Source organism: Abramis brama (assembly GCF_963993115.1).
Source record: "Abramis brama genome assembly, chromosome: 5".
In the NCBI taxonomy this organism is placed as follows: Eukaryota; Metazoa; Chordata; class Actinopteri; order Cypriniformes; family Leuciscidae; genus Abramis; species Abramis brama.
In genome coordinates, this window is record NC_139967.1 from 12,721,298 (window position 1) to 12,736,085 (window position 14,788).

Consider the following 14,788-nt stretch of genomic DNA (forward strand, 5'->3'; position numbering starts at 1 on the left):
AGCAGAAATGATAAAACACTGAACAGTGTGATATTAGCTGTAAAGAAACAGCCCAGTAAGGATGCACTAATAGTGAAATTCTGGCAGATACTGATAAGCCTTATTTTAAACTTATTTCTATGTCATAGCTGCATATACTAAAATATAAAAAAAGACAACAATTTTATTTTGTGTAAAAAATAAAATTAATTAATACAAATATTTTTTAATTCCTAAATTCACTTTTTTTATTTTGTTTTAAACAGATATTTATTTTGAGATCTGTAAAATCTAACCTAAATATAAAAATAAGCAAAAATCAATAAATGCACAATATCTGTCGATACATATCCAATACTGACTAATACAATAATAAAAACTACTACATAGTCCATAATTGACATGGTACCAATATACAGTGCATCCTTTCCCAAGAGCAATTCACATACTGTGAAATATTGGGAATAATTTGAATAAAACCATGTTCAAAATAAACAAAACTTCAAAAATGTCACAGTGGTCATAGCTCCATAGAATATAGTTACAGGCCATGTTTCCATTGGAAATGACATCATCACATACCTGATATGCCATCATGTTTTTTTAAATACAACATTATTATTTCCTGTGTCGGGTGTGGAGCATTTGGCGCAAAAACATGAGAGCTGGCAGCAGTCACAAACAATAAGCTTGTCACGGTTGGGCTAAATCAATGTCCCAGATCTCATTCAGCCTTGATAAAAAGATAAGTGCGGCCCAGTAATGAGAGTGGCTAGATAGAAAGTCAACACAATGTTTTACTTCAGAATGTCCAGATTAGATTTAAGGTTCAGACAGTGAAAGTGAAAGCCCTGAACTAATATCTAATCTATATTTCTCCTGATCAGTCACCTAAGCCTGAGGAGCTCAACCATCTACTGTATGCGTCTATATCTATGTAACATATCTATATGTAAATCTACAAACCTCTCGATATAAGCCCTGGTTATTGAAGAGCGCCCAACTGGCCCATCTGGACACAGAACGCACTGCCTAGGATAATGGTTACAATAATGAGGACGCTAATGATGATGATGTGCTACTGAAAAAGGGGAATAAATGCTCCATGCTTGAGAAATCAACAGAAACACCACTAAAACCCCATCAAGCCCCAGATGGATAAGGGCAATATAAAACGCATGTCTTAAGTGTATGATTCATGCTTTAAAAGGCCGTCTAATGTCTCACCAAAATGATAGAAGCATAAAATGCCTCAAGACGCATCAGTGAAATTTAACCCAACAGCAACACATGTAAATAAAAATCAGCTTTCCATAATGACAGACACGGCTGAAGGAGACATCAACAATTTCAATCGTTAAATGTTAAATGTCTAGTATCTGTATATTATGCAACACTAACTGGGGGATCATTTGGAACCTTGCAAAATTGCAACGCTGGGCATTAAGGTTTGCAAAATTTCACAACTACTTTTTTGACATAGTAAGTGAAAGTTTTGAATTCACAACATAATTCAAACAGTAAGGATATAGTCATGAACACTTCATGAAAAAAAAATTCCACTATTTGACCATTCAACCATTCAAATACTATAATAAACTATCATATTAACGTAACGTAAACAGAGGTGGGCACAAATACATCAAAAAATATTTTGTTACAAACTACAAATACTGGCTCATGAAATGTAACAAAATAAAATACAAAATACTGATGTGAAAAATGTATTTAAATAAAATACAAGTAATTAGTATTTTGAAAATACAAAAATACTATAATAAACTATCATATTAACGTAACGTAAACAGAGGTGGGCACAAATACATCAAAAAATATTTTGTTACAAACTACAAATACTGGCTCATGAAATGTAACAAAATAAAATACAAAATACTGATGTGAAAAATGTATTTAAATAAAATACAAGTAATTAGTATTTTGAAAATACAAAAATACTCCCACAATAATCTTAAAGGGTTAGTTCACCCAAAAATGTAGGGGGAGCTCTATAGAGAAACCCGCGAGCAAAAAGCGAGAAAACAGCGAAGAAATCGGCAAAGCTGCATAATGCAGCTTTAATACATTTTCTGGGCCAGCAAGTTATAATGCCTTATACCTATGGAGGAGTGATCCAGCTCTCAGATTTAATCAAAAATATCTTAATTTGTGTTCCGAAGATGAACAAAGGTCTTACGGGGTTGGAACAACATGAGGGTGAGTAATTACTGACAGAATTTTCATTTTTGGGTGAACTAACCCTTTAATGCCGTTTTTAAGAGGAGCAGCGCCACTTCTTCTCCTGTGTTCAAAACTCATTCACTTCTTGGAGGGAGCCCGGTCTACAGGGTGTCACGTGATTTTCGTGCATCTAACCTGGACATTGCCATTGCCAACATCAGACCGAAAATATGGCAAAATCGTTTACTATGGTGATAAGCATATGGTGATTTTTCTTAAGTATTTAAGTATTTGAAATACTCTAAATACACTCCCTCAAAATATTTTGTTACAAACTACATTTTATTTTTTCCACACCTGCAAAATACAAATTACAAAATACACTAAAGTAATTAAATACGTATTTAAAATACATTTAATTGAAATACTGCCCATGTCTGAACGTAAAATATAATGTTTAATTTGAATACCACTTAATTTAAAAATATACATTTAATATAATATATAATATTACATTTTACAGATTCACCATAGTTCAGAAAATCTAGGTTGGATATATACGGTAGTCCCAAACATTATCTGGACAATTATGAATTGTGTCTTATGAATGTCATTGCAAGACTGCATGAAATATCAAACCAAGTGGCAAATAAATGGCTTTTCCCAGAACTAATTTTATTGAAACATTTTTCTGGTGACTTCTCCACTTGACAACCACAAATATCTATTAACACACATTCACATATTATGTAGATACAAATATCAATCTATTCTGCTAAAAATAAATAAATAAAAAATGCAAAAATTTACCTGTGCCATCTTTAAGATAAATGACACTTGGATTGATCCTTTGTTATGTAATGCAAAAACATTCATCCGTTTTTAAGTGCACCTTAATTGTCAAAATATTTTTTTTTGCGGAGGCCACTGTTTGATGTATAAACAAAAATTGTCATCTAACCTTTATCTGACATTCATTCCAACTGACACTCAAGGTCACACAGTTGAGTTTCATATGAAGAGCCAATTAGCCTAGAAGTTTTATTTTCCATTTGATCACGTTCCACCTTTATATACTGTTCAATATTTTATTGTCCCTATTCTCAGCCTTGACATATTTTATGATTTAATGGCTTGGCACTGCCTCATCCTACTCATACTAACCCCTATCACAGAGATGGGCTACTATATTGGCTATTAGCCGGGTCTGGAATCCCACCCCCTTTGTCTGCCGCTGATGTGCGTTGACCTTAAGCTCAGCTGCTGGGCATACTCGGAGTTATACACATACTCATGAAGCTGTCGCAACACTGGGACGCTAGCACCAAACACTGTCAACCCAGCTACGGAGAACAGCTCTAGCTAATGAGTTCCCTCCAACTAAAATGGTCTTCCTGTATCAAATTTAAATAAAAACTTCACACATCACTACACACTTCTTTTCCGAGACCAAGTATCTATATTTCAAGGTGAAAGTAATGTCTTGCTAGTTAAACATTTTGGTGGTTTGGCGGTTTATGTATGTGCAAAACTAGATATTTTCAAAATGTAGTCAAAGAAATTTGTCTCAAAGTTGGCATGAAATGGAAATTCATCTATTTTCTAAATCCATGTTATTGATCTTACTGTGAACAATTTATCTGCCTCCATCCAATCAACAACTGACGGATTGAACCAAGTCACCGCCCTACATTTTTTTTTCTTTTCGACAATTCGTTTCACTCGGGTGTACGTCACAAAAGATCTGACTTTAAGGAAGCTTGATTTTACATGTTTCTAACGTCTACATAAGATGTGTTCCTTTAACGCTATTGACAATAGTCTCAAAAAACAACATGATTTACACGATTACGGCCATCTGAATGTGTGTGGATATAGCTGTGATACTTTAAAGGGAAATAATTTAAAAACGCTACTATTGCGTCTAACTTAGAGACAATTGTACAGTGCAAAGTGAGCAAAATGTACAAGTAAAGAATGACATGCTAAAAATACAAAAACTACTTGTGGAAAAATCTAGATAAACTAATAGGCTAGTTCATTGCTGGACGACTAGACCATTATTATAACGCAATGGGTCTTACTTCAAATCACACCTCATGAACATATTTGTGCATTTTGCAAGGGTCATGACCATCTCTCTGGATCAGATGAGAGTCTCGTGCTCCAGGCATGTAACTATGCTTGTTCTCTCCCTCTCTTATGCACACGCACACACATACACACACAGCTGCCAAGTGCCAAAGGTGCCTTCACTGTCAGCCCTCTCTTTATGTGTCTTTCTCTCCAAGTCATTCATGATGATTCCTTCACTCTCTCTCCCACTCATTCTCTTTCTGTATATCTAGGTCACATTTCCTCTCTCATGCCCATCCTCCTTCTAACCCCCTTGACAGATCATATTGTTTCTCTCCTCAGATTAACTCTCAGCCTAAAGACAGTCACTCCTAATCTACATGACCCACCGCAGCGCCATCTTTTCTCAAATACATGTCAAATCGAACACTGAACATTTATCATCCTTTACTTGCTTTTTGTGACAATATGCTACAATAACAATAATAAGAAGAAAAGGGCTAGCTTGACCTGTCAAGTATGTCAACATTGAAAATAAGAAATAATAAGAAAAGCACACCAAATCAATATATTAGAATAGAATTAAAACAGTGATTTTAAATTAGAATAATATTTCACAATTTTACTGTTTTTACTGTATTTTTGACCAAATAAATTAAATTGGTGAGACTAAAATTTTACCAACCCCAAACTCTTTAAAGTTAGTGTATATAAAAAGACACACACACAATTAGGTTTGTTGTTTATTATTTTTATGGTAAAATATGACCTGGTTTTATGATGTTTTTTAAGTGTTAACATCAAGAAAGATATAACACTTCAAAAAATAATCCTAAACCATATTAACCAAGATGTCTTTCCTTCAAAAAAATAAAATAAATAAATAAATCAATTCTACATTCCCAACCTTGATTTGATTTCCTCTAACCACACAATCAGACAGCAATGTGTTTCTCCACACGAGCTGTATTAGAAGGTTGTTGGGCCTATTTTAAAATGGTTTTCAGCGTCTGTGGAATCAAATACATGTCAAGTGCTTGTTCTCCACATTACACATTCTCACCACAATGACCACACAGCCAATGGAGGACACGATGAGGATGACACTTTGGCAAAGCAACTGCTGGCTTCAAGTTTCAGAAGGGAGGACAGAAGGGCGTAAAAAGATTTACACCCCTCAGTCAAAGGCGGGATGTCGTAAAAACTGATTTCACTGGTGTAGTTTCTCTCTCATTGACATGGTGTTTGAATATACCTTTGGCAATGACAGTAACCATGGAAGGAGATTTAATTTAAATATAGTTATCAGCATGCTGTAGAATTTTAAATGTCCGTTGAATGTACTAGGATTGTATTTCTGAGCGTTTACAATTTGGTACTGACAAGGTTTTTTGGACATGGTACCATGATATCTTTCGAAATATGCTTATGTCAATACTGCAGTACATTAAAATATTAATTATTCAGTACAATAGTGTATATTATATCAAAGTACCATGGGCCTCATTCACCAATATCTTCCTAAGAATTTTCTTAACTTTGTACTTAATAAACTTCCTTAGAAAAGTCTACGTCGGATTCATGACATGTTCTTAAACAACAGAATTGTTTGCACTTGTTTTCTTAGGATTGATGAATCCCACGTCTTCGTAATTGAAAGCGCGTGCCTAATTAGCATAAGAAAACGCCCCGCAAATTCCCATATAAGGACATGACACTTCAGGGCCGTGTGCAAGAAAAGTTGGAGAATGTCCAAAAGCGCACAGACGGTGGTGGTCCACCGATCACCAAACGAAAAAAGAACTTCAGTAATTCTGAAATAGAAATTCTACTGCAACAGGTAAATGCCAAACGAGGCATAACATATGATTTATAATTGATTTAAAATTGTAAATTGCAGTGTTAGTGTTTCTTTGCATACTATGATTTTTCTTTTTTAACAAATGATCAGAAATACATTACAGCAAAATACTATCATTGTAAACGACTGTAGAATTAAATAAAATGTAGTAACCAATTATTTGGAGCAAACTGTCATCACTCAAATGTGCGTAAGAGTGCTCTTGAGTGTGTGTAGATTTTGTTCTTAGCTAAGAACAAATCCAAGATAAGAAAACATTAGTGAATGTCAGAGTCTTTGTAAAAAGTGCGTAAGTGCGGTTTAAGAACACATTTCTTTGTAAGAACGGCTGGTGAATGAGGCCCCATGTTACTACTTACTACAAAATAATGTCATCACTGCATATGGTCAAAGTCCCTTTACGATGTTTAAGTGTTATTCTATGGTCTTTGATATGGTGCTGCCACAAGTTGGCATTAAAATTGGAAATACATCATCTATTTTCTAAATGCATCTCAATAATCATATTGTGAACAATTAATTCACGCACATTTTATTATTCCAAATTTTTTGTTGACCTCGTACTTTTTAAGCAAAATGTCAAGGATAGAAATTGATGGATGGAACCAAGTCCCTGCCCTAATTTTTTTCTTTTTTGATAATCTGTTTCTCTTGGATGTTTGTCACAATGGCATTTTGCTCCTTCCATTATATTGTGACTTTAAATTACCATGTTTTACATGTTCACACTTAGGGTTGCAAAAAACTTTCCATGGGAATTAACGGGAATATATGGAAACTGTGGGAGTATGAATGTCTTATTCAACATTCATACTTTTTTGTTGGTCAATGACAGAATTGAACTCACAAACAAATCAAAGTCAAAAAGAAAATAATGCATGTCTACTTACGACCAAACAAAATATTTATATATATTATTTATATATATTATTTATATATATATATATATATATATAAAAATAAATATTTTGTTTGGTCGTAAGTAGACATGCATTATTTTCTTTTTGACTTTGATTTGTTTGTATATATATTTGTATCTGATACAGTTTGTATAAATTATCCAAAATTTTCAATTAATTCCCGTAAATTCCCATAATTCCCATTAAGTTTCTAACTTGGAATATTTCCAAAATTCCCCAGCTTATCTTCCCATGGAAAGTTTCTGGAAAATTAGCGGAAATATTCCGCCCCTTTGCAACCCTATTCACACTATATATTAGTTGTAAAATTATTCCTAAAATTAAAACCCATCTGTTGCATTCACCCATCATACTCATCTGTTAAGAAAAACATTCAATATGTTTCAGAAAATTTGTAGGAATTGACTCACCTCTCGCAGACAGTTTTTTGGTGTTGATGATTTTGGCGGCATATTCTTGGCCTGTGCTCAACTTCACACATCGTCGCACCACTGAAAAAGCTCCCCTGGGGGAAAAAACATAATTGAGAATTTAAGTATAAGGTTGTGACAGTACAATAGCAGAACTGCCATAATAATGCTACATGTTGACAGTGAAGTTTCTGCTGTATAAAAATTAAAAGGCAAAACATCAAAGACCGCCTCAAACCCTGGCAGCTTGTTTGGTGTTTGTTTTTATCCTTTCAGGAGGGAATAAACAGAAGCAAAGAGAGTAAAATAATGGCCCTCCATGTTAAACACAGCAGATTATTTATTTATCGTAAATGTCCTTACATCACGCTGTTTTGAAGGCTGACGTCACTAAAACGAGAGCTAATTCTGGCAGCCTGTATTAATAAAATATACTCGACTGGGTTTGTGTTATATGAATAAAATATAGTACAGTAGGTATTTCTTGATAAGTTCTCACAACTTATGCAGAGTCAGAAAATCATAACGGTGAGAAAAATTCCGGGCCTTAAAAAAACATCTACATTTACGCAATAACGCAAACTGATGTGATGTAGCTGAGGTGTGCATGTCATCACACTCATCTTATGTTATTATGGCAATGTTTATCATACATGGGTCGTGATGAAATACAAATAGTAGGTCTGAATGATTTGGGGAACAAAATCTAATTGCAATTTAAAAAAAATAAAAATAATTGTGATTGCAATTTTAAATAACAATAATGACGACAACAACAACAACAACAATAATACCACTACTACTTATAATAATAAATAATACATTTTCAATATTTATATTACAATATTAATATTTCTTATTTTGTTTAATATTTTCAGCCAGTAATAATAATAATCATTTTATTATTATTATTACTAATTAAAAATGTATTAAATTAATAATATGAATTAAAAATATTAATGAAACTTATATTTCACTGTAAACTTAAATCTAGTATTTAAGAAAAATACAGTAATTAACTAACTAACAGTACTAACACTTAATATTTCTTTTCAAGTGTTAAACCATCCATTTTTTTATTTTGGTGGAAAACCTCAGATGGCTGGTTGGTGCATGATGCATTCCCAAATACACGTTTAGTGACCCAAACACACAGCGCTTACAGAGATGAGTTTGTGTGGAGCAGCATTTAATGTTTACTTGAAGCCACCGGATCATGAGCTGTTCACATGTAAACGAACACAGTGCTCTGAAACATGGAGCACATATTTAATTCAATAGCAGCCTTTGGAATTTAATAATCACAATATTGACCCTTACTTTATTTTCTCAATATCAAATCAAATCAAATCAAATCAAGTATATTTGTATAGCGCTTTTCACAATACAGATTGTATCAAAGCAGCTTCACAGTATTAAAATAAAATAATACAACAAAGTTTGTTTCTAGTGGAATTTATTGATTGATAGAATAAAATTAAATATCCCCAAAATATCCCCAACTGAGCAAGCCAAAGGCAACAGTGGCAAGGAACCGAAAAAACTCCATCAAGCGGCCTAATGGTGTCCTAAAACTCCATCAGGTGACCTAATGGAGAAAAAAAAAAACCTTGGGAGAACCCAGGCTCAGTCGGGGGCCAGTTCTCCTCTGGCATTTATGAACTAGAGGCCGGATTGTAGTTTGAAACTGTGAGATTAACAATATTATATGAATGCCTGGCTGAAAAGATGCGTCTTTAATCTAGTTTTAAACTGGGAGAGTGAGTCCGAGCAACGAACAGTATCAGGAAGGCTATTCCAGAGTTTTGGAGCCAAATGTGAAAATGCTCTCCCTCCTTTGGTGGATCTGGATATCCTAGGTATGACCAAAAGCCTTGAATTTATTGATCTTAAAGAGCGCGATGGATTATAGGGTGATAGAAGATCCGTTAAATAGACTGGAGCAATATCTCTCTGGTCTTTGCGTGAATAATGCATCGGTGGCATAAAAAAAATACTTAAGTCATCAGATATCTTTTCTTTTTTATATTTCAAAACCAGTGCCAATCATGTCAGGGGTCGTCTCTAGGCAGAATTTAACATGCCACAGTTATCATTAAAGTGCTCTTCAATGGAACCTGTTTTTGTCAGGCCAGTTCAAGCCCTTAGTGATTTATAAGGGCTGGATGTGTGTTTGTGTGTGACACAAAGACCCCAGCTCCTCCTCCACCTCTCTCTGCATTACTGGGATGACTGGAGCTACTGGGTAAAAAAAGAGAGGCAAACACACAGGTCACAAGCGATTCTGTACTACAATGTGCTGTCAGAGATCATGTTCAACGATCTGCATATTTCCGCTGGTTTGAGCAGAAAATTGCAATTTGTTTTCTGCTAAACTTCAGGCCTGAGGGGTGACAAGACCCTCATCAAATGCTCCTGCCCCTTCAGATCTGTGAAAGCATCACTACGTCTCATCATCCTTGCTGTTCCTGTTTTCTTCTTGTCTCACCATTCACGCAATACCGATTCCCAGAGGGGATTTACATTACCTCTAAATTCAATCCCATATCTGAAACTGTGAAATTCAAAAGTCGACAAACGGGTAGTTTAAACTAAAGAGATGGTCAAAACTGGGCTGTTGTGCTCTTACACACACATAAAGCACCCGCTGTCCAAACTCAGATTAAAGCAACTATTTCTGCACATAAACAATATGCGTCTCTTGCTAAACCAGCCTATTTTGACGCCTCTTACGAAGAATGATTTTCTGAATAAATTTTATACAGAGTAATAAATAATAATATGTGGATCTGAAAGAGACCATCATAGTAGTGATGGAAGTCTTTTTCTTTTTATTAGGCCAAATAGAATCGTTATTTTTAACCGGTTCTTTGAAATTCCAGAGTGGATTAATTTATTACATGTGCAAAAACATTTCAACAAAGCCCTATCTTACCATATATTGGTCTTTAGTATGTTCTTCTATTTAAATGTTTTATGAATAACGGTATTACATTAATCAATTTAGTTGTTAGTTTGATGCAGCCCATGACCACTGACCTCATAAAATAGTGTATTTTAGCTCATAAAAGCAGTTTAAAAACAAAATATAATTTGAATTTGCAGTATACAATCTTAAAATTCGAATTTAAAGGGATAGTTCACCCAAAAATTTGAATTCTGTCATTAATTACTCACCCTCATGTCATTCCAAACCCTTAAAGGGGTCATATAATGGTACGCACTTTTACAAGTTGATTGTACTGAAATGTGTGTTGGCAGTGCCTGTACACAACCATCATAAAATGATAAAAATCTATCCAGTGTTTTTTTAAAAAATCTTCTTATATGTTTTCCCCTCTCTCAAATCAAGCCGTTCGATTTTGTGACGTCACAAAATCGACGCCCCTCCCACAATTGTTGATTGACAGCAGCGTTTCAACACAGACCCGCCCTCGCTCGTGAGCGAGCTGTCAATCATAGTCCGCGCGTCATTGTTGATACGCTGGAGCACTGTCTATGAGCAGAATGGCGTCTAAGCGATTGTGGTGTTCTGTTCTTGGGTGTAATAAGGAACACAGCAGTCATTTTGATGTTCCTAAATCCGAACCGCTGAAGACGCAGTGGCTGAGTTTGTTTTCAAAGGGAATATTCCCCACGATCAACATCAATGCTTTCATGTTTGCGCGAATCATTTCATACACCAGACTGCTTTACAAATGAGGGTCAGTATAAAGCTGGTTTTGCTAAGAAGCTGCTCCTGAAAAAAGGATCGGTACCAACTATTCGTGTTCCTGCTGAACCTCCAGAAGAAGAAGTGAGTGTAACGTTTTATTAACCTTTATATTAATCTTTGCAAATCGCTTGCTGCACGCTTCATGATGAATGCGGCTGTTTACACTCAGGGTACATTACGGCATATGTACAACGTTCTCAATATAATTCATAATCCCACGTTTATAATGAACAACACGTTATGGTTATTGTGTTATTGTGTTACAAAGGGTGTACACACAGAACAGAGGGGCGGGGTGAGCAAAGCTCATTATCATTTAAAGACACATGCACTTAAACGGCATGCTGAAAACAGAGTTGTTTTTGACCAGGTAAAATGAGTGTTTTCTTACAATAGAAAATTTTTAATTAAAGTATATTACAAACTTTTAATTTAGACCCTAAAGAATCATATTAGCTTGTACAAAAATGGCATTATATGACCCCTTTAAGACTTTCATTCATCTTTGGAACACAACTGTTTTTGATACCTAGACAGCTACGCAACTGAAACTGATGCTTCAAAAAGTTCATAAAGAGATTCTAAAACTAATCCGTATGAATTGAGCGGTTTAGTCCAAATTTTCTGAAGAGACTCGATCGCTTTATATGATTAACAGTTTTAATTTAGGCTTGTATTCACATATAAACATTGAACAGATCATAAACAGAAGCTCAATAAAACGTGCTTGACGCGCGAGAACAAACTTCATTGGTTCTTGTGGAAGCTCTAACACGCGAGAATGAACCTCATTGGCTCTCACATGTCAAGCAAACAGTTTCCGTTTACCATAACTGATGTGTGCGATTATAAATGTTTATATGTGAATAAAAGCCTAAATTCAGTCTATTCATCATATAAAGCGCTCATGTCTCTTCACTTTAGGGTGAGCTATCCCTTTAATTAGTCATCTTGGCTAAAAATGCTTGAATAAAATGTCATTTTCGAATCTGCTTCTGCATGTATTGGTAAACATGACATACAGCCAAGTCGCAAAAATATTCCCAGAACGTTTTATTTGTTGATATGTTTGCTAGCCAGTTAATGATGTAAAGTGATGGTTCACTTGATATTCGAGTTACTTTGAGAACGTCTCGGATTCAATCAGATTCGTGAACAAAATAGTTGACTGGTTTTCTGAACCGACTCCTTGAGAAGCAACGATTAGTTCACAGCATATAGTACAGATAAAGCATCATGTTAATTAAGTAACTTAAACATGTCAAATACAACCCAGCGCAAACAGACATGTAGGCTACGTGCATTTTTACTTTTACATTTGAACATGAAAAATCAGCTTGTGAGGCTACTGCACTAACTTAATCAACATTTCTTGCATCTGTTGTTTTGAACTCATATTAAAGGGTCTGGGTCAGGTCAGCGGATCTTGGCAGGACTTGCTTGTATCTATCTCCTCCCTCTGTGACAGCACGTTTATCGGGGCACCACCACGCCTCGAGTCTGCTGTCGGTTTGCTCTCCCAACCTCAAAAATATCACCATGCAATCTTCGTGCAGGACACTTCCACACATGCACAATCGTTCACCGGCGCGTGATACTCACTTGCCCAGCTCCTCGTACAGCTGATATTCATCCGTGAAGCGCGTACATGTAGTCGTGGCCATGTCTTCCCGTCACGGACTCGGACACGCTTTAAGAATTAAAAATGTCCTAGATTAGGCGAGCTGGAGCGTCCGGGATATTCACCTCGATATTGCGCTCAAAAAAAGCCTGATATGTCTTGAAATGACAGGTTAATGGTGTGTAGGGTAGCGTGTATGCTGACAGCGGGAGATGGGTCTGTCTGCGGACTGCAAGAGAGGGGCAGGAAGTGGGCGTAACTTGAAGTAGTCCAAATCACACAGAACCACACGATATGTCAAACTCAAAACGAGATGTTGTAGGCAAGATGCCAGCTCAACGGTAAGAATATTTTCCCGAGATAACCATGTAAATCGAAGTGTATAAGTCATATTGCCACTTTTTACACTGCAGCAAGAGCAGAGAAAAGCGTGTGGAACTTTGAACTTGTCAATCTGTGTCTCGCTGAGTGTCCCACAGATGCCGAGCACAACACAGTAGTAGATCGCCCTGGAGTGGTCACTTTCCATTATTAAAATGTAAATGCATGGCTAAGATGTCACCTAATAGACGTAAATGCATAGATGTCGCCTAATTTATTGTTTTCTATACCAGTTTACGACTGTTTCCTCTTTATTTTTTGTGCAGCTGTGGTGCTTTTGAGTGACGATTCCTCATTTTGTCCTTTAACCCTCATTGTGTTGCCTTTCAATTAAAAGATTTTGTTATGGGTGTGCTTGTTGTTCATTTGTCTCAAAAGTATCATAAGATTTGTTTGTTAGCGGTGCATTTAGCTGTTCATTAGTGCTGTTGATATCAGTCAAAAGATTTAATCATCAGCAAATCAGGCATACAATAAAATGTTAAAAATTATTTATTTTATAAAAAAGAAAGAAAGAAAGAAAACAATACATTGCAATACATTATCAGTACCCTGGCACTAATGCAGATTGCAGCTTGCTTTAGGCCTACTGGATACCAAAACAAGCATTTCTGTTCTTGAACAGCTAAGAGTCAGTTTAATCAACTCTAGTATGTTCAGTTTATGTTAAACTCGTGCGAGAGCGATTCAAAAGCATACAGAACTGTCTGTTCGCTCTAATTGCTCTCGCGGTACTTTGATATCGTGCAAGCCCTGCTTCAAGTCGAAAAATACAGTGAGCAACTTGAAGGGGGCGTAACTTGAAGGGGGGCGTAAATTTAAGGGGCGTGACTTGAAGTGGGCGTAACTTGAAGTCTTGCAGGCTGCAGCCATATTCTATTGGACAGCGGGCGTCCTCACCCCCGCGCTGTTCTCCAATCGCCTGCCTTCAAAATAGACCGCGAGAGCGCGCTGACAGCTGACTCACTCTCGCCACCTGTCGGCGGACAGCAGAACTGGCGTGCGTGGGCGCGCTGCTGGTTTACTGTTATTGTAACTCCAAATAGGGACAAACCATGAGGGGGGCTATTTGTATTTCGATGAGCTCTTACGTAATCGTGATAGTGTCCTGTAAAGAAAAAGAAACACTGACTCAAATAAGGCACCGAAGATAGACGAAAATAAAATATTAAATACATGCAAATGTAGGCCTATTTAGCGTTTCGAAATATATACGTATACTGTATATTATTGTTTTATTTGTATTTTATTTATTCTGTAGTAATTTGTGAAACACTTTGAGCTTCACTATATTAGGCACTATACAAATAAAATGTAATATTATTATTAATTTTATGTGCATGATTAAATGCTGTATTTTACATGCACAAGGATAAATGTAAATGCTTTTTCCACAGGGTAGGCTATTATTTTGAATGGGTGTTGACTGACATGCTTTTTGTTGGCTTCCTCTGACCTTTCACATGTAAATGCAATACACAAAGTCATCATCTTGTGCCTTCAATTCTACTCGTTCTATTAGGAATCTGTTTTTATTATTATTAAAATGGTCAGATGCATTAAAATAATTTTTTGGCTAATGGTTCCATCATGTTTACCCATCACACATGCTCATTTGGATGTGTGTGTGTGTATTTTCAACCATTA

The 14,788-nt window shown here is 35.8% G+C and overlaps 1 protein-coding gene across 38 annotated transcripts in view; it reads right to left on the bottom strand.

The window, feature by feature from the left end:
• The window catches only part of camk2b1 (calcium/calmodulin-dependent protein kinase (CaM kinase) II beta 1), a 71,684-nt gene extending 58,685 nt beyond the window's left edge, over positions 1 to 12,999 (bottom strand). For 31 of the 38 annotated variants that reach the window (XR_014606125.1, XM_084113159.1, XM_084113143.1 and 28 more), the window contains exons 1-2: positions 12,742 to 12,999; positions 7,425 to 7,519 (exon numbers count right to left, since the gene is read on the bottom strand). Coding sequence is in view for 37 of the 38 variants with exons in the window: in XM_084113159.1 (XP_083969285.1) it covers positions 7,425 to 7,519; positions 12,742 to 12,803 (157 nt within the window). In the remaining variant the exon portion in view is untranslated. The remainder of the gene's footprint in view (positions 1 to 7,424; positions 7,520 to 12,741) is intronic. The other 7 variants (XM_084113142.1, XM_084113133.1, XM_084113164.1 and 4 more) reach the window with 1 other exon arrangement.
• Positions 13,000 to 14,788: the final 1,789 nt, after the last annotated feature.